A 19,733-nucleotide genomic window follows, 5' to 3' on the forward strand; every position below is an offset into this window, starting at 1 on the left:
CATTACAAAAATATCAGTCAGCTGCTGTGTTTGCTTTATTCTATTTAATACATACTGCTTTCAGAAGATTTGAGATAACAATTTGCCACTGCCGATTAAACCATGATCCATGTTAATAACCACTGGACTGAGAACACATTTTTGGCTGTGTCAGTGTTTTTCATGAACCCATCTAAAAGCTTTAAAAAGAGTTCTACATTGTGACCAGTAGGGGTCGTTTCAGGATAAAAATTCTATTGTAAGAAAAACTGAAGAGAATAGATTTGTAAAAATGTGAAAACCTACTCTTTTGTGGCAGATAGGCTTTCATCTACAAAATGATATTCATGTCAAGACTGTTACCAGTAAAGCTTTGTTGTATCAACAGATAAAAAGAAACAGTAAACTCAACCACTGGTCCCAATTCAATTGTTGGAATCAGTAACAAATTTTAGCTCTAATATTTTTATGTGAAAGCTCAAAATAATCTTATGAATGTGTTGCCAAATTCAAAGCTACTAATACTTCAGCCCAACTGGTGACCAAAAGCTTCAACTATGCATACTCATGCAGCTAAGTGATTTATATGGCAACAGTTTTGCTAATTTCTGTAGACTGTTTCTGTGGGATAGTTGGAACTGGGACAGCTGGGTCTAATGTCAAGTCCACACTAGCTGAAGTCTCTTCTTGAGAGACTCTCCATATTATTTTCAGCAGGGGAATGCCAGATGTGCTTTTCATTGAAGTCCAGCATTGCATCACTTCTAAAGAATTATAGTTCTCCTAAAACTGCCAGAAAGCTCTCGACTGCTATACATTAAAGGAGGCAGTGTCAAAACATTTTAGGAAGTTTTCAATATAATTTCCCTCTCATATATATTTAAGGTGTAGTTACATGGAAAATATGCAACATCTGAATGGAAGATCATGACAGATATTTATTCACAACTTAATATGCTTGCATGCTCCTTATATTTAAACTCTCTCCATACAAACATGTAAAGCAACTACAACTCCAAACAGTTGTAAAAGCCTGACAGATCCATGCCGATTCTCATCATGTTCAGAAAACCCAACTGATAATGTGCGAAGGAGAGCTAACCTGTACAGAAAACCACATCTTATTTATGTCATAACCAAGAGTAGTAAAACTAAAACTAAACTATGAACAAATGTATGTACCAATTGTTAAGTTTAAATGTCATTTTGGGGGATACAAGGGCACTAGCTATCGTTAAACAGTTGGAGTGTGCGCTTTTTTATGACTTTACTACCATTCTCCAGAGGAATTCCTGAACTCACGGCTGCTCTCTAGCGGATCTACAAAAATCATCGTTTTAAGTAACCAATGAAAAGGGAGGGGGAAGACAAAAATTTTCCATATAAATTTTGATTCTCATCTGCACTATAGTATCTCAAACTTTCCTAATGTTTGAAGAGGTGAAAATGGATAGATTGAACTCTCTCGTGCCACTTACACAGCTATCAGGCAAAATATTCATATATTTCCAATTATTTGACACAAATATATTATGAAGAAGACTGACGTACAATACAAATTATAGCCAACTGAATTGCCCCCTTTTCTGCATGAAAATGAAAGGTAGATTTCTGCTCCCCCATGATGCATAAAGTTATGGGTATAAGCATTTTAAACATTTCAATAGATGGTCACCCTTTGATTCTTTACTGATTCAAGAATTCTCATTCATTACTGATTACAAGCCACTTGAATCCAGAAGATTGAAAAGACAGGTGACAATCAGACATTTCAAAAAACATATGAAACAGGGCTAATAGATAAGCAATATCATCTAATTATAATTTGATATAAAACTACTCTTATCAAATAGTCTTTTGACTATTTTGACATGTTGCAATGTTTCTGAAAATATACCATTAAACAAAAATTATGCAATTATGATAGCTTTCAAAAATATAATTTCAGAAAAGCTGGATTGCTACATGACAGTCAATAGCCATCTGCCTACACATCTGGACTGGGGGGGGGGAATCAAGACACTGATGACTGTAGCCCTAAATGCACTTACTAATATACAATGCTCACTGTCTCACTACTAGGTGGAAAACATGGTTAGTGATGGGCTGCAAAAACAGGTTGAAAAAAGAGCAGACCAAAGCCAAAGGAAAAACAAAACCGAACTGTTAGGACCAGAGATACCTACATTTAAAAAATAAGGAAGAACGTATCCCGACTTCAAGGAAAAAGGTACGCTTTTTATTTCCATGCCCTAGTTCAAAAGCCACTTTAAAATCCACGACCGTTGGGAACAATAAGCAAAGGGAGAGGGAAATGTAAAGGACGAAACAGAAGAGGAAAACGCAACATCCACCTTGTGAGGGGGAAGCAATAGGTTCTATACCGGCAAAACACACGCGTGCACATACTACTCTGAGCCACTGTAGCATTAAAGAGGGATACCTCCTCTTTGTTGGTTTTTTAAGCAGTGCAGATTGGGGGATGAACACCTGCATATGATGTGGGCAAGTATGGAAAATAACTATGAGGAAAGCGAGGGGGGAGGGGAGAATAGAGTCAGAACATGCAATCGACGGAGACAACACGCCACACTAGGAAACCCCAACCTTTCCTTCCAATCTACCTACCAGCTTTCACGGTACATGCAACCAACATTTCACACTACAAGTGTACTGGAAAAATGGAGTGGCTTGGCGGGGGTGGGGTGGGGTGGAGAGACCCCCGAAGCACCAGAATACTTTCGAAGTGGGGTCTGACAAGGGCCCCAGTCCTCCCCGCCCCAATTCCCTCCCGGAAAGAAATCCCCAGTCCCTCTCTCCGCCGCCGCCCCCCAACCTCCCAAGACACGCGCTAGCTCGACGCTCGTCGGTCCGCGCCGGGGCGGAGGGACTCCGCGCCCCTCCGCCTGGAAGGAAGAGGCGCCCGTCCGCCTTTGGAGGGGCTTTTTGCCTTGTTACCTTCGCAGACGCCCGCTTCGTACTCCGTGAGCGAGTCCCCGTTGAGCGGCGGGCGGATCACGCAGCGCAGCCCGCGGTCGCAGGCGCCGTGCAGCCCGAAGAAGCCCCCGCAGCTCTCGTTGCGCTGCCGGGCGCACATGAAGCAGCAGCCGCAGATGTCCATCACGACGCCGCCGGGGCAGTTCTTGGGCTCCTCGCAGCGGGACTCGTCGCAAGGCAGGCACACGAACGCCCGCGTCCCGGACGCCCCCAGGAACGCCACCGCCAGCAGCAGCCCAGGCCAACCCGACGCCCAGGGCCAGCCGACGCCGCCCCGGCGCCGCCGCCCCGCCGAGACCGCTGCCAGGTACATCCCGGCCAGGGCCGAAAAAGCGCCCCCGAGTCCGGCAGCCCCGGCGACGCCTCAGCCGCCTCTCCTCCCCCGGCTGCGGCCCCTCGAGAAAAGTTTCCTCAGCGGCGGAGACTCCAGCCAAACTTCTACCCCGGGCGGCTTCCCGCTCCTTTCGCCGTCGAGAAGCGCCTTCCGCGGGCTCCTCCTTGCCGGTGCCTCCGAAGCCTGCGGTCTCCCCTCAGCGGCCCCGCGCGCGGCGGCGGCGACTACGCAGCTGCTATAACGGGCGCCAGAGAGAGCACGAGACGAGCCTCAGCAGCTCCACCAACAAACTCGCCTCCCGACTCCGGACTTTTTCGCCGCCTCAGACTCCTCACAAGCTCTCCCAGAGCTCCGCCCCGCCCCAGCGCCCGTGCCATTGGGTAGCGGCGCGCCTGGCTCCGCCCCCAAGGCTGCTTTCGTTCCCGCGGATTGGGCCGCTCGCGCCGCCCCTCTCTCTCCCGGAGCCTTTTCGCTCTGTTGGTGGATGGAAGTGGGAGAGGCGCTGCTGCTGCTGCTTGGGCTCCGCGGCGGCTGCCTGCCTGCCTCCCTCCCTCCCTCCCCTCGCGCTCTGCCCCTCCCCTGCCTGTGGCGCTGAGTTCTCAGAGGCGGGCCCGGAGAGCGACCAACCGGAGGTCAAGCGACATGCCCAGCCAGTCCGGGAAAAGGCAGTCGCGGGTGGGAGGGGCCCTAATTAAATAAAGGGCAGCACTGATTGCGAAGGGGAGAGGTGGGGAAGCGAGGCTGCGGGCGCGCCTGCACCGAAAGTCAACCTGGAGGCTGCAAATCCGAATGTGGGAAACTAATTCCACACGGCGCTTAAGTTCTTCCCTGCCCCTTCTTGGCTCGAAAGCGCAAAGCGAGAAGAAAGAAGAGGAAAGCTCGCGTATCCCAGAATGCCAAAAATAATGTTATTCAGTTGAAAACGTCATGCTTGCAAAACGCTCATAAATTCACGATGACACCGGAACACCATAATAAATATATAATTGGGGGTGCCCACCCCAAAATAGGGACGCAGGTGGCGCTGTGGGTTAAAGCCTCAGCGCCTAGGACTTGCCGATCGAAAGATCGGCGGTTCGAATCCCTGCGGCGGGGTGCGCTCCCGCTGCTCGGTCCCAGCGCCTGCCAACCTAGCAGTTCGAAAGCCCCTCCGGGTGCAAGTAGATAAATAGGGACCGCTTACCAGCGGGAAGGTAAACAGCGTTTCCGTGTGCGGCTCTGGCTCGCCAGAGCAGCGATGTCACGCTGGCCACGTGACCCGGAAGTGTCTCCGGACAGCGCTGGCCCCTGGCCTCTTAAGTGAGATGGGCGCACAACCCCAGAGTCTGTCAAGACTGGCCCGTACGGGCAGGGGTACCTTTACCTTTACCTTTTACCCCAAAATACGATCTGAGCCAAGGCAAAGCACACACCCAAGCAACATCAAAGAGGTTTCTCTGCTATACTAATAAATGTGCCGCCCCAGAACATCCTGTGAGCACATGGCACAAACAAGGGTGTCTGTGCACACTGAAGATTGTCAACAATAAGGTATTATTATTTATTAAATTTGTATACTGCCCTATACAGGTAGATCACAGGGCAGTTCACAACATAATGTTACAATATAAAAAACACAAAATATATAATAAAGACAAAGACAACCCAATAATGCCCCCTCGTTCCCTTCTCACCAGAAGGTCCTCTGAATTGGACCTCAGTGTCTGGGATGAACAACGGAGACAAGATGCTCCTTCAGGTATACATGGCCGAGGCTGATTAGGACTTTAAGTTCAGCACAAACACTTTGAATTGTTCTCGAAAATGTACTGGAAGCCAATGTAGATCCTTTAGGACCCGTGTTATATGGTCCCGGTGGCTGTTCCCAGTCACATCTGGCAGCTGCATTCTAAATTAGTTGTAGTTTTGCAGTAGTCCAAGCAGGAGATAACCAGAGATAACATAGGAAAAAATAAGCACCCCAAAATATGCCTTGGGACACCTCTAATCATAAACCCACATGTACAGGATTTGTACACTCTTGCACACTGTTTGCCTAGTCGCTCCTTTAGGTGCAGCTGGATCCCATTTCTACTGACACTCAGAAAGGAGGGCAGTGCAAGTGAGCAAGCAGTGGTAGCTTCTCCTTTCAGCTGCATTCACTTGTCCACTGTGGATGGAAGGTGAGTGAAAAATGCCTCTGCTCCCCTTTCTGTCTGTGGCGAGAAGGTGCAGAAATGGTGTTTTAAAAGAGCAAAGAGGACGGAACCTGTCCTTGACCAGGGTAAAAAGATGGGAGGCTGCAAAAATTTCTAGGATTAGGAAACTTGACTTCTCTCTTCACTGTATTGTGTGAATTAGAAGTTTGTTATTGTGGTTTTAACCCCATCTTGCTCCAAAGGTTTTTTTTTTCTTTTTTAAGAAGGTTGTTTTGCAATCGAAGATGATAGATGTTCTTTATTTCAGAAAAACAAGCCTCTGGCGAATGAACCACAAAGCTTCCCTGTGATGCTCCTTTAAAAAAAATAAAATTGATTTGACAGGTAACCCTGCTTTACAGGCACAGCCTGAGGTGGGAAACTGTGAATTGCTGTGAGGTGGCTTGGTGATTGAAAAGTCATGACATCCCATAAAAGTGTGCCTTTGACCTCCCTGGGAAACCGCTTGTAGAGCAGGGGAGTGGGTTCAAAAGCAGCAAAATCTCCTTGTTTCTCTTGGGCCTGAAAGAGCCTGCAGGGAAGTGTGGGCCAAGTCATAAAGCCAGAAAAGGAGTGACTAGAGTAGCCTTCCTCAATCTGCTGCCCTTCAGGTATTTTGAACTCCCACCAGCCACCAGAAGACATGTAGAGTCTTGGCTGTGACTCCAAGGGTACCATTTGGGTATGACAGGGAGCTAATACACCCCCCATCCACCAACACATTTTCAGACCATGTGTAATGAGTCTTAGGCTGAGCACTTTCATCTCTGGCCTACTCCTTGGCAACTGAATCTTCTTCCTACACAAAACAGCTTTAACACAGTGCCCCTGTCAGTCAGCAGGCAAATGCTCAGGAAGGATTTAGTTATCTGTTTACCATGTGAATGGAATCTGTGAGGAGGCAGCATGCCTATGATTCCCTAAGGCTGAGACATGCAACAGAGGGCATCTGTCTCCAGTCTCCACTGTACCCAGGTTGGATATGTTTCTGAGACATTATCTGGAGTTGGCCACTGATGGGCATAGTGCTTGATTAGATGGATGTCCGATCTGACCCAGATGCTGTTAAGCTGCTCACAACAAGTCAGCAACACGACACATGATTCCTCTTCAGGGGAATTCAGCCTTCTGCCTTTTCCATTTGCATCAACCCTGAGCTTTTCAGCGGCCCTCTCATAACAGCACATGAAATAGTTTGTGCGTTAACTTTTTCTGATCTTAGCAAATGAAGTCCCCAGTTGAATCCCTGGCCTGTACTAGAGCAAAGATCACAAATCTTTCTCAATAATCAGTAAACCTCCTTGTCAAACAGCTCCTGCAAAATGGAACATTCCTCCAAAGGAACACAAGGATATGAAATAACTAAGCGAGAAAAAGGACAAGAGAGGGTGTGAGTCTGCATGGTGGAATGAAGGCCCAATCTGCATGGTGGAATGAAGGCCCAATTGAATTAAACATCTGAACTGCAGCCCAGGGGAAGAATAACGAAGAGTGACTAATGAGAGAAGGGAAATGCTGAAAACAAACACAATGCCTACTCAATTCGCTCTCAGCAAAGTAGTAAGCCCCCAAGAGGGCAAGGTGGAAATATAAAAAGCAAAGAAATCTAGCAGCTGTTTGTGTCTAGCAGGGCCTTGTTCCTGACAATGCCAAGCGTTCATGACATACACCGGTACACGTTGAAAGCAGGAATGAGTAATAAACACATGGAACTGAAATGCTGAGATGCTATAGCTTGTAAGGATATTTTGGCAGTGTTATGTACTGACCTGAATCCTAAAACAATAGGATCCAGAATGCAGCAGTCTGATTGGTCTGCAGGAGCCACCCAATCCAGCTGCAGGTGGAAGTGAATCAGCGACCTGATTGGTCTGCAGGAGCAGCCCGGAATTAGCCAATCACACGGGGCCCATTGTGTAAATAATGTATATATAGCTAGACTGTTTCTGTTGGGATGCACTTCAGCTGCTCTCTTCCCCTCACCCCATCCCACAAATCTGTTTCAGAGGGCTGGAGGATTTTCCAGAACAGATTTTGATGGAGGGTGCAGGGAAAAGAGAGGAAGGGGGAGTACCATTGCATGACTAGAACTCTGCTCATTCAGTGTGGGATACAACCCAATGCATGTGTTGGGAAGATTATTGGGGTAGAAAGTGCACTTATGCTGAGACTATTGCTTTTCAATATTTGCCTGGCTTTTTCAGGCCTCATCTGCACCATCACAAAACTCTCCTTGTAGGTTGCCTGTTCCTGCATTTTTTAGCTATGAATCACATTATGCTTACACTGTCCAGGTGGCATCTCAGTTTCTCGGAGCTAAAATTCGCTTTTTGCCTAACTAGCATGAAAAATTATTCTAAAATGATTATATTCCACTGTGCCATGCAACATGTGTTTGCCATATCATGTTTTTGGGGTTATCCTATTTCCCCCTCAGCTCCTCCTCTGTACTGCTGCCCATACTCCACCCACCAAACCTCAAATCTCCTTGTCTCTTTTCTTTCTCGTTGTAGCTGATGTTCATTTCCAAGGGTCCTTTCTCTTCTTTCTGGGTGGATTTACCTAGAAAGAAGCCCCTTTGCACTGTGACTGAGTTGTTGTTTGTATTAAAGGAACACAGGGTGGATTTTCCTGTATTCACCCTCCGCAAACACTTCATTCTTAGCTAGATGTGGATGTGAAGTTTAGCCAGAGTGTAGTAACAATCTAACAATGCCCTCCAAATAGGTGGGGAAAGTGGAGAAGCAAGGGAGTAGCATAAAAAATGATGTGACATGACCAGATCAAAAATACTGTTTCATACTACCCTAATTTATGAGTGGTGCGAAATTCCAGGGGTTCCAGAAGCATACCCATGGTTCGTATTTCCTTCAGAATGAGGCACAGAGGAGACTGTGGTGTCTTTATGATGCATGGTTTATTTAAACACATAAACAACCTGAGCCTACGATGGAGGGGTTCACAGCATTATCACCCCAAGAGGGTCCTGCCTCTCCCATGGCTACAGCCTTGGATTCCGGCAGAAATCCAGCATGCTTCTGACTCTCTGGTTTCAGCCTGCTTCCTCCATTACAACTCAGCTCTGGACTACAATGGAATGTGAGAACAGCAATCAACCAGCATTGATATGGAACCGTGAAGGGCTACAATGAACAAATTGGATTGGGAAGTGTGGATTTCCAAAGGCTGTGCTGAAGAGCCCTCAATTTCCTGAAATGAAGCTAGAATTTTTTTAAGCAGCCATTGAAAGATAGATGTTAGTGAATGAGTGATTTTTAACTGAGTGTTATTAACCAGCCGTATTTAGCTTTTATTGTTGTTAGATGCCTTGAAAGATCCCCTCTGAGGGTAGGATGTAATTATTTTAAATAAATAAATGCAATAAATATTAGGTACAAATTTACTAATGTTCACGCACAGTGCTGGCTTTAGAGTATGAAATGAGCTCTCTTACATTGCTATTTAAAGGTATTAATATTTCATTACGTTTGTCCAGAAGAGGCTTTTAAGACAAATGGGTAAATTTTAATTGGTAAATCAATCTTAGGAGTATATTCATCTTTTTTATGGAAATGTTACTTAACAGTAAAGTAGGCTGATTAGGACATCTGTTGGCCCATTTTAGCAGTGTTACACATGAGTGAAGTGTTCAACTCTGACATTTTAAAATTAATCGGAACTATACACCTTGGTATTTATTGTGCTTTGGACAAAGGAGGGAAAATGGAGCATAATGTGTTGTGCATGTCTGAAATTTAGTAAGTCACCTGAACCTCCCTCTGTTCAGGACCTCCTATAACCCCTTTGCGGGGCGGGGCAGGGGAGAGGTCTTTTTATAGTCAAGCAGTATATAAATTATATGAATTAAATAATAAACCTAAAATCTAATTTGCAAACGATGAACACAAAGTACATGGGGAAATCAGTCTACTCCAGAAAAGACCACAGACTGAAGAGGTTTCAGGGTGCCACGCTGAGCCGCCGCCTGCCTGCCGGGTCAGGAGAGAACACAACTGGTCGAGGCAGCTCTTGGTGGGCACATCCCCCCAACGCTGACTGGGAATCCAGCGGCAAGGCCATGCCCCCTGACGGCAGGCCTGGTAAGATGGGGTTCTCTGTGGGGGGTGCCTGGTTCACAGCTGCTCAAAATCATGTGCCTGGGGCTACGGTTTCCCTGGCCCTCCCCACCCCACACCCCTGCCAGGTAAGCCATACCCTGCACAATCAATCACAATATGCGGTGCACACGAACACACCATTTGAATGGCAGTGGCCATAAACTTTTGGGGGTAGCCCCCTTAAATAGCTAACACATAAAAATAATTTTTTTAAAATCCTTTTTAAAAATTGATCCTTAAGTTGGGTTGTCTTATGAAGAATAACTCTTTTAGAAAAACAAACTACAGTGGTACCTTGGGTTAAGAACTTAATTTGTTCCGGTGGTCCGTTCTTAACCTGAAACTGTTCTTAACCTGAGGTACCACTTTTAGCTAATGGGGCCTCCCGCTGTCGCCGCATGATTTCCGTTTTCATCCTGAGGTAAAGTTCTTAACCCAAGGTACTATTTCTGGGTTAGCAGAATCTGTAACCTGAAGCGTCTGTAACCCGAGGTACCACTGTAATGTGCTTCTCATCACATATGTCCAGCTTCATATCAGCCAGTGTCGTTGACTTTGCAGCACAAAACCAGCAACATGGGCTGAGAGCCAGTTTGTCCCTGTGGTCTGTTCACACATAGAATGACATTTATTCTATGATTTAGGGAAGCCCTCTCTCCCGCCTAGAAGCCTAGTGATACATGTATTACCTGTTCTCATTGTGGTCAATCAGATGCCTATGGGAAGCAGGACCTCAGCACAAGAGCCTTTTCCTCACTGGTGATTCCCAGCAGAAGGTGTTCAGAGGCAGTGGAGGCAGTGAATAGCCATCACTTCTAGTAGCCATCTACTGTATAAGTCCTACCAACCCCTGAATTTGTCTAATCTGCTTCAAAGCCAGCTGTTCTCCCCCTAATGTTCCTAAATCAGGTTAAAGGGAGAAAACCTGTAAATATTTCTTTTTTGGGGAAAAGAAGTTTCTAGTCTATTACCTAGAACAGTGTTACCCAATTAGCTAATTACTGCGGACCCCCTGTTTTTCAAAAGCCAAGCCATGAACCCCCAAACTTTTGAATTTTTTTATACCTCTGTGGTAGTTTTTGTTATGTGAATGGTGCCTTAGACCTCCTGGGTAGGTTACACAGACCACCCCCCGGGGTCCCCAGACCACCAATTGGGAACCATGGAACTAGAAAATATCAAAACAAAATAAAAAAATTCCTTCCAGTAGCACCTTAAAGACCAACTAAGTTAGTTCTTGGTATGAGCTTTCGTGTGCATGCACACTTCTTCAGATACACTGAAACAGAAGTCACCAGACCCTTCTATATAGTGAGAAGGTGGGGAGGGGTATTACTCAGAAGGGTGGTGGGATTGGGTGATTGGCAGATAGCTGTGATGAGCCTGTTGACGACTCTTAACGACTGCAATAGGTCTTAAAGGAAAAAGCAAGGGGTGAGAAGATGAAAAATGGCTTTGTCATGTATAATGAGATAAGAATCCAATGTCTTTGTTCAGACCAGGTCTCTCCATGGTTTTAAGTTTGGTAATAAGTTGCAATTCAGCAGCTTCAGAATGGTGCCTTAGACCTCCTGGGTAGGTTATACAGACCACCCCCCAGGGTCCCCAGACCACCAATTGGGAACCATGGAACTAGAAAATATCAAAACAAAATAAAAAAATTCCTTCCAGTAGCACCTTAAAGACCAACTAAGTTAGTTCTTGGTATGAGCTTTCGTGTGCATGCACACTTCTTCAGATACACTGAAACAGAAGTCCTCCCCACCTTCTCACTATATAGAAGGGTCTGGTGACTTCTGTTTCAGTGTATCTGAAGAAGTGTGCATGCACACGAAAGCTCATACCAAGAACTAACTTAGTTGGTCTTTAAGGTGCTACTGGAAGGAATTTTTTTATTTTGTTTTGACTATGGCAGACCAACACGGCTACCTATCTGTAACTAGAAAATATCAAGTTAAGTTGAAGATGGAGTCAGAAAACTGGAAGAGGGCAGTTATTCCACTTCAACAGTCAGGAAGACAAGGATACAAAAGATGATTTTCCTAAGCCCTGTTGGAGCAAGTGGGAGGAGCAAACTCACTGCAGGATATCATTTCCCACTGATTAAGAAATTTAGAGTCTCTTGCCAATGAGATCTGGAGGTCTCCCTCACGTTTCTTGCTAGTTTTTAGGGCTTTCATAAAATTGTGTGATACACTAATCTTCTTTGCATGCTGAATAACCCTGGTTCAATCTCCAGCATCTCCTGGTAGAACTGGGAATGTCCTCTGCTTGCAACCCTGGGGAAAGGCTGCCAGTCAGTGCAGCAATAGTGAGCTAGATTGATCAATGGCCTGACCGGTATAATGCAGCTTCCAGTATACTTCCCCCCCCCCACAGTATATTTTAAATTGCCATCTTTTAGTTGTCCAGATGCTGTGCTTTGTTCAAACACTTGACCCCAAGGAAAAAAATTAATTGCAAATGAGTTACATGTATGATTTATTTAGCTATCTATATCTGTCAAACAAACACATCAAGTAAACTGGCTTTCTGCAGTTTTGCTCATTCATGGGGTTCATACAGTTTGCAGGAAGTAAGATAAAACATTTTCTTAAAACTTCCAATATTTTTCCTACAGTCATTACATTTTTCGGTACAAGTTTCCTCCTGGGTGATTTAGTAGCCAACACAAATATGTATGCAGGCCTGGCTCTCAGCACACCAGCTAGTATTTTACAGAGTTTTGTGTGAATTTTACAATATCTGATAGTGCATGTCTTTGGTGTTTTGTTTTTTTTAAAAAAATGTAGCTTAAATCTGTCTTACATTATTTTTGGAACATCTTTGATGTATTAATTCTGCTACTTTTGAAGTACCCATTTCCTGTTCTACAAGTACTTTACTTTTTCTCTCCTCCCTCTTTCCACTTAAAAATATCTGTTGCAATGTTATGACCAATAATTCCCTTTCAGTGCTTCCCACAAGAATTATGGGAAGTATCGGTAACTTCAGAGCAAATAATAGTTCTACTGGAAATACAGTGGTACCTCGGGTTACATACGCTTCAGATTACAGACTCTGCTAACCCAGAAATAGTACCTCAGGTTAAGAACTTTGCTTCAGGATGAGAACAGAAATTGTGCTCCTGCGGTGTGGCGGCAGCAGGAGGCCCCATTAGCTAAAGTGGTGCTTCAGGTTAAGAACAGTTTCAGGTTAAGAACGGACCTCCAGAACGAATTAAGTACTTAACCTGAGGTACCACTGTAACTGCAAATAAGCCATCTCTTTCTGCAAAGCAGTGCCACCCACCCCTAATTCAGGCAGCTGCTCCAGAAGGATACTGATGTGACGATGTTGCGAGCATGAGCATCATGACTCCCACCCGAAACTGGGCAAAAGCTTCCCAGGCTTTGGAAAGGAGGTGCTATGCCTCTCCTCTGACAGGATGTTGGAGCCTACCTTTGGGAAGGTAACAGGAGGGCTCTTGAACCCAGTTGCAGCATCACACCTCCCATCCTAAGTAGGAAAGAAGCTTCCTGGGCTTTGGGAAGGAAGCACTAGGCTTTAAGACTTTAATATTCTAATTTGCCAGGAACATTTAGGGGACTAGCCTAGTCCCCCTAGTCTGCTGACCGCATGACACTGGCCACTCTTCTAAATGGCCTCGGCCCAGTATACCTGAAGGAGCATCTTCACCCCTATCACTCAGCCTTACTGAGGTCCTCCTTCGAGGGTCTTCTGCTGGTTCCCTCACTGTGAGAAGCAAAGTTACAGGGAACCAGGCAGAGGGCCTTCCCGGTACAGTGGTACCTTGGGTTACATATGCTTCAGGTTACAGACTCTGCTAACCCAGAAATAGTACCTCGGGTTAAAAACTTTGCTTCAGGATGAGAACAGAAATCGTGTTCCGGTGGCACAGCAGCAGCGGGAGGCCCCATTAGCTAAAGTGGTGCTTCAGGTTAAGAACAGTTTCATGTTAAGAATGGACCTTCAGAACGAATTAAGTACTTAACCAGAGGTACCACTGTAGTGGCACCCGCCCTGTGGAACGCCCTCCCACCAGATGTCAAGGAGATAAAGAATTACACAACTTTTAGAAGACATCTGATGGCAGCCCTGTATCGGGAGGTGTTTTAATGCTTGATGTTTTTATTATGTTTTTAGATATGCTGTAAGCCGCCCAGAGTGGCTGGGGATACCCAGCCAGATGGGTGGGGTATAGATAATACATTTATTATTATGATTCACTTATGCTCAACACTTTTTAAACATAGGCAGTTTAGGATCTCAGGTGATAAATTATGCTGTAATGCTTCAATGTTTCGTTGATTGAAAATCAATATGAGCTGAAAACTCAAATGTTGAAAATTTCAATTACTTTTTGGAATACCCTTGTACTTTTTAAAAAAAAGTTTCTAAAGTGCAGTCCTGTACATTTTAGTCAGAAGCAACCCCTATTGTGTTCAAAAGGGCTTCCCCCTTAGTGAGTGTGTTTAGGGTCACCTGCATACTCTGAAGAATAACATAATTCATAAGCCTTGAAGGACATATGGACCCATTCTTCCAGAGAAGTTATTGCATGGAATATTCAGTAGAGGCATGGCTTCTGGAAGGTTCCATGACCTTTACCACCTTGAGCTCCTTGAAGGAAAAGGATGAGATATAAAATACGTGCCAAAATTAATAAAATCACACCACAAGTCATGGACTATAGTGGCTAATATGGAATCTAGTCATTTTCAGCCTAATCTTCTGCTGTGTTTGGTGTAATATCAGTGGACCTTAGATGTTTCTAATTCTGTACAGAACCAAGCTGATAACCACATTCCTGAGAGTTATCACATTTCTGTACACAAGCAGATCATACAGTTTCAAAATAAAATCTAAATATTAGTTGGCTGTGTTCAAAAGTGATGCTAAAATTAATATAAAGGATATTATCTGAATATTTAACCCTACCTACTTACCTAATGTTCTAGATAGCCTTAGATTTCCCCCGCAAATGAAATAGATGATTCTGCTTTTAAAAATCATGTCTGCAATTGGGATTTAGTCACAGGTGAAAAAGTAGTGACTGGAAGCAACTGCATAGAATTCTTGTTTGCCTTCTGTCTACATAGTTACGCTATTTACATTTCTGCAAAGTGACTATGAAATATATTCAATTTGAAATTCATTAGTTCCTTTCCCCATCAGTATTTTCCATTAATTCTGCCCACTTCCTCATTGCTTTGCCTGGGGGTAAATTATTAAATGTAATGCAAAGCAATGTAGAATCAGAAGAAGACCACCATTTGCAAATTAAGCACTGATAATTGTAAGCGTTTCTCATTACGCTTTATCAGCTTGTTGTGTTTTCTGCTTCCCAAAGCAATCCAAAAGACCCAGAAGTGCTGGTGAAGAGACATTTGTGGTTCCAAGATGACAGCATTCCCGAGGGAATCACCATGCACTGTACATTTAGTACAGCTATATCGACTTCATTTCCCTCCGTGTAGTGTGAGAGATATATGGCACTTCATGCGTGGGGGGAAATATCATTGTGAAAATCTTGTGAAATACGTTACTCTGTTGTTATATTCTGCTATGTCTTCCTAAGGTTTGTTAAGGTTGACCAGCTCCCAGCCATCTTGATGTTTCTATTTTACAGTGTGAGCTCTGTTGATGGTCATTTTGGTGGTGATGTGAATCCTAGAATCCTAGAATTCAAAGGGACCATCAAAGTTATGCAATCTAACTACCTGCAATGCAGGAAACTTTTTTCCCAACGTGGGGCTTGAGCCCACCACCCTACATTTAAGAACGTTCAGTATACTGAAGGACAAAAGGTGGAACAGGTAAAGAGGCGAGTGCTACAAGACTACAAGACCCTTCCCCGACTCCATCTGTCAGCCCAGTTGAATGCATCCAGGAGACACACCAAAGGGCACAGCAGCGCTACCAACAGGGTTAGTCCTGCTACTGTTTGAAGTGTTTCTCTAAGCACCATGGCTCCAAAAGACTCAATTTTGCCAGGGAAGGATATACTAAAACGGAGGCTTAGTCGCTCAGGCCAAGAAAGCAGTAAGCGTACCCTGGCCGTCGTCCATCAACATAAACCACAGGAGTGTTCCCACCCTCCGTTCAGTAGACCTGGGACTCTGGAATATGTAAACTCCCGATCCACTTCATAATGCAATAAAGCCTTGCGCTACAACTGTGGATTGGTATTTGAGAGGGCTAGTGAGGAGAGCACCACACAGGAAGTACTGTGAAACTCACTGGTAATTGTATTAACACACCCACCCACCCACCCTGCAGAATGTTATGTTATGCCCCTTCCTCTCTCTCACTTTTCTGGCCAGTGGCAGCGACACCATAGCCAAGAGGGCTGAGAGGGCAGTGACACCTCACCTCACCAACCGCTCCTGGGTGGGGTGGGAAATTCCATCCAACCATTCGCATTTCAGTAGGAAGTGTAATGAGCCTATTTCAATTCTAAATATGCTGGAACTGCACATCCTGCCCATGTCAGCAAAATCCAGATTTTTAACCAGTCGTTCCATAACCATTAGAGTTGGTGTAGTTTTCCAGTGCTGGGCTAACATAGTCTTCACTCCCTATTAGAAGATTTAGAAAAAAATAAAATAAAATAAAGTGCCACTTTAAAGGCTTAAGTCAAATAGTACTAGACTCTGCAACTCAAACTATAATCTTAAAACAGTAATTTGAAAATAACCTGCTACTTGAGGCAATAGGATTAAATATAATTATGGTCCCGCCATAAAGAATGCAAATCTGCATGGTCAAAATGACATTTATAGCTTTTAAGGGCATCGTTCTATATTTAAGACACATGGGACAAAGGGCTATCCTATAGCTGCTATAGGATATGGTGAAGTTGCAAAGCAGTGGCTCCATGCAAACTGGAGTATGGGATTATTTGGCCCATCTGTCAATATGGAGGAGAAAAAACACCTGACTTCACCAGAGTTGTCTGCCAGCAATAAATGCATCGTGTTTCTCTTGATGAACAACATAAAAATGTTTAAGAAAGCAAAGATGTGTACACATGCTAACTGAGAGTTCCAAAGGATACTGTATTTCCAAAGCGTATGAATGGGGAACAAATGATCTGGAAATGATGTGGCCAGAATGACCAGGGACTGAATCACGTTGCCTATGAGGAAATGCTACAAATGACTGGGACTTGTTAGTTTAGAAAAAAGGCAACTAAGAGTACGGTAGGTGATGCTGGAAGTGAATATGATTGTGCACAGGGTTGGTAAAGTGGATAGAGACGATCTTTTCTCTCTTTCTTATCATACTGGCACTGAAATGAACCCACTTGGCAGCAGATTCTGCCAATTAACATATGAAATTTACTGCTCCAAGACGTGGTGATGGCCACAAGCTTAGATGGCTTTAAAAGAGAATGAGAGAGATTTATGGAAGAGAAGTACTCATATCAGCGGCTACTAGGCCTGTTCCAGGTTTCAGTAGAAGGATGTCACATGGTACCACTTGCTGAGGAGCAGCAACCTGAGAGGGCTATTGATTTCATATGCTGCTTGCGGGCTCCCCAATCGCTACTTGGCCACTGTTGCAAACTGGATGGTAGACGAGAAGGGACTTTTGGTCTTGCCCAGCAGGGCTCTCTTTATGTTCTAATAGGGGAAACTGCAAAGGGTCAGAGGGAAAGGTATAAGAAGTCTCATGTGGTCACCAGGCACAATGTTTCCCATTCACACAGTACCATATCCCGAAGAAGGTAGCTCCTATTATTGAGGAATCAGTTCAGCAGTTGATAGTATTTTGCACAAAACTTCTCAAAAACATCTAAAAAGCATTTGTTCTCAAAATGGCCTTTTCAATTTGCTTATTTGCATTGGAGATGAAATAGCGTTTTTAACCTCAGAACTCGATACTGTGGTTATAAAACAAATAAAGTGCCCAACTGGTTATTCACCTGTGTAGGGAAAGTGGTCATTACACAGGCTATACCTGCCTATTATGTGTGAAAATGGCAATGCATAAACGGCAGGAAGGCAGTTTAACAACAGGAGATACATAAAAGAGATGTCTGAACAACTTTACGTTTTGCCAAATGCCTCTCTCACTGTCAGATAGATTCATGGCAATTAAAAAAAAAGTGACATTAAGGCAATTTGTATGATTTCATCACAGGGAACACAAGATGAATTATTCAGCACAATTTCAGATGAAAGTCAATGAGCCAGTGATACCTCCGCACCACTGTGCACAGGAGTTCTGTCAAGATGGCACCATTATCCCCAGTAAAGAACAGTAACCTTTACTCAGGAAACCATCCAGATCACACAGCTATGCTCTCAATGGTTTATTAAAAGGTGAACATTAAAAATACAAGTGATTCGGAACAAATGTAAAAATGCTACAACCATGCTTTGTGATGTATCATATGATCTGCTCACTTGATCCTCCTAAATTACCTTGCTGACCCAGGGGAGAGAAGTAGCACCAGTAAGCTAATAGGATGGGAAGATTAATTAAGGAAGTAAGATGAGTCTGCTCTGGTGAGCCAGAGCAGCGCACAGAAATGCTGTTTACCTTCCCGCCGGGGTGGTACCTATTTATCTACTTGCACTTTGACATGCTAGGTGGGCAGGAGCTGGGACCGAGCAACGGGAGCTCACCCCGTCGCAGGGCTTCGAACCACCGACCTTCTGATCAGCAAGGCTCTGTGGGAGACTGTAGTATGTGGTAATACTGTACTGTCCCTTTGAGACTAGTTGTACCACTCCAACAGAGGGCCTACTGTATTTCTTGTAGCTGAAGAGGGAGTGTTGTTGCTCAGGGAGCTGAACTTGCAGCGGGAGCCTTTTTGTATGTGCTGAACATGCTAAAAGAATACAGGCCTACAACTCCGCAAGAGCCATCCTTTGAGAGCGTGCCACATCACACAACTTAGACTTCGTTGGGATCCTAGAATCCCAACATCAGGCCCTCCACACTTTCTTTGATCTTGTCTCTACCTGTGATCCTCCATGCTCCTCTTTTTCCGCCTCAGAAAACATCGGTTCTACTTGCTCCTTAAAACCAGACTTTGCAAGAGGAACATATATGTCATTTCATTTTCCTTCACAGGATTGTTTCATCCATAATTACTCTAGAATGTACAGTATTTTGAGTGCTTTAATGTATATATTTGAAAACACATTCTTTTGTGTGTGTGTGGCGCTGATAATAGCAGGCTCCGAGAGAATATGAAGCAATTTCACTGGGAGATCAACTTCCCAAGCAGAAAAATGTTCTTTCTTTCATGCCAAACCTCTGTTTAATTCTCTTAAGTCTGTGGGAGCCAGATCTACTGAATGTTTTCATGCTAATTTATATGGATTTTTAAATAAGGAGTCATGGAAATCCATACCTCATATACATTTTCTTTCCATCCAACGGAATTACTTTGGCTATCGTGTACTTCAGTGAAAACCACCTCTGTAAGCAGAGTGTGACTGAGCAAAGGCTAGCAAAATGGAAAATTTCATTTCCAAAAATATAATAAAAGTTTAGGAGTAGTAGAGGAAGTGGATGTTCCTTGAACTTATGGTACACTCATCTATATTTCCCCCATTATACTTCTATTTGCACAAATTAAATTGGCTGTAGCATTTAGAGCCAAGATAAAGATTTTTTTTTCTGCTGCTGTTGCTGCTGCTCATTTTGACTTTCACTGAAAAATAAATATTGACACATTTTAATATGTCTGTGATTAAAAGTGTGATGCTGGGGAATGCCTTGGTTTCATTCCCATTATTTTAGTCAAGCAGGAACTTTCCATGACATTTGTTTTTTAACACAAGATCATTCCTATGTGGAAACAACAAGGACATTCGCTTCTGGAAATCAGTGGGCTTTTGCATACCTTCCAGCATTTCTCTGATGAAAATAGGGACACCCTCTTCTACATCAGGAAGCTTCTCCCACATTTGGTCTCATCACACACAGAGAAATCACATACAAATATACATCTGTCACCTTGAGCCAATTATAACCTCTCCACCTCATCTACCTCGCAGGATTGTTGTGAGGGAAGGGATTGGGCACAGCACCTTCCACAGATAAATGGAATGAAATAATTTTGTTGTTGTAAGCTGCCTTGAGTCCCTGTCAGGGGAAAAGGTGAGA

General features: G+C 44.2%; 1 protein-coding gene across 2 annotated transcripts in view; it reads right to left on the reverse strand.

The window, feature by feature from the left end:
* The window catches only part of CRIM1 (cysteine rich transmembrane BMP regulator 1), a 131,055-nt gene extending 127,409 nt beyond the window's left edge, over positions 1 to 3,646 (reverse strand). The window contains exon 1 of one of the 2 annotated variants that reach the window (XM_079969474.1): positions 2,938 to 3,646. In XM_079969474.1, the coding sequence (XP_079825600.1) occupies positions 2,938 to 3,289 (352 nt within the window). In that variant the 5' untranslated portion in view covers positions 3,290 to 3,646. The remainder of the gene's footprint in view (positions 1 to 2,937) is intronic. The other variant, XM_079969475.1, reaches the window with a different exon arrangement.
* Positions 3,647 to 19,733: the final 16,087 nt, after the last annotated feature.

Source organism: Podarcis cretensis, assembly GCF_951804945.1.
Source record: "Podarcis cretensis genome assembly, chromosome: 3".
NCBI lineage: Eukaryota > Metazoa > Chordata > Lepidosauria > Squamata > Lacertidae > Podarcis > Podarcis cretensis.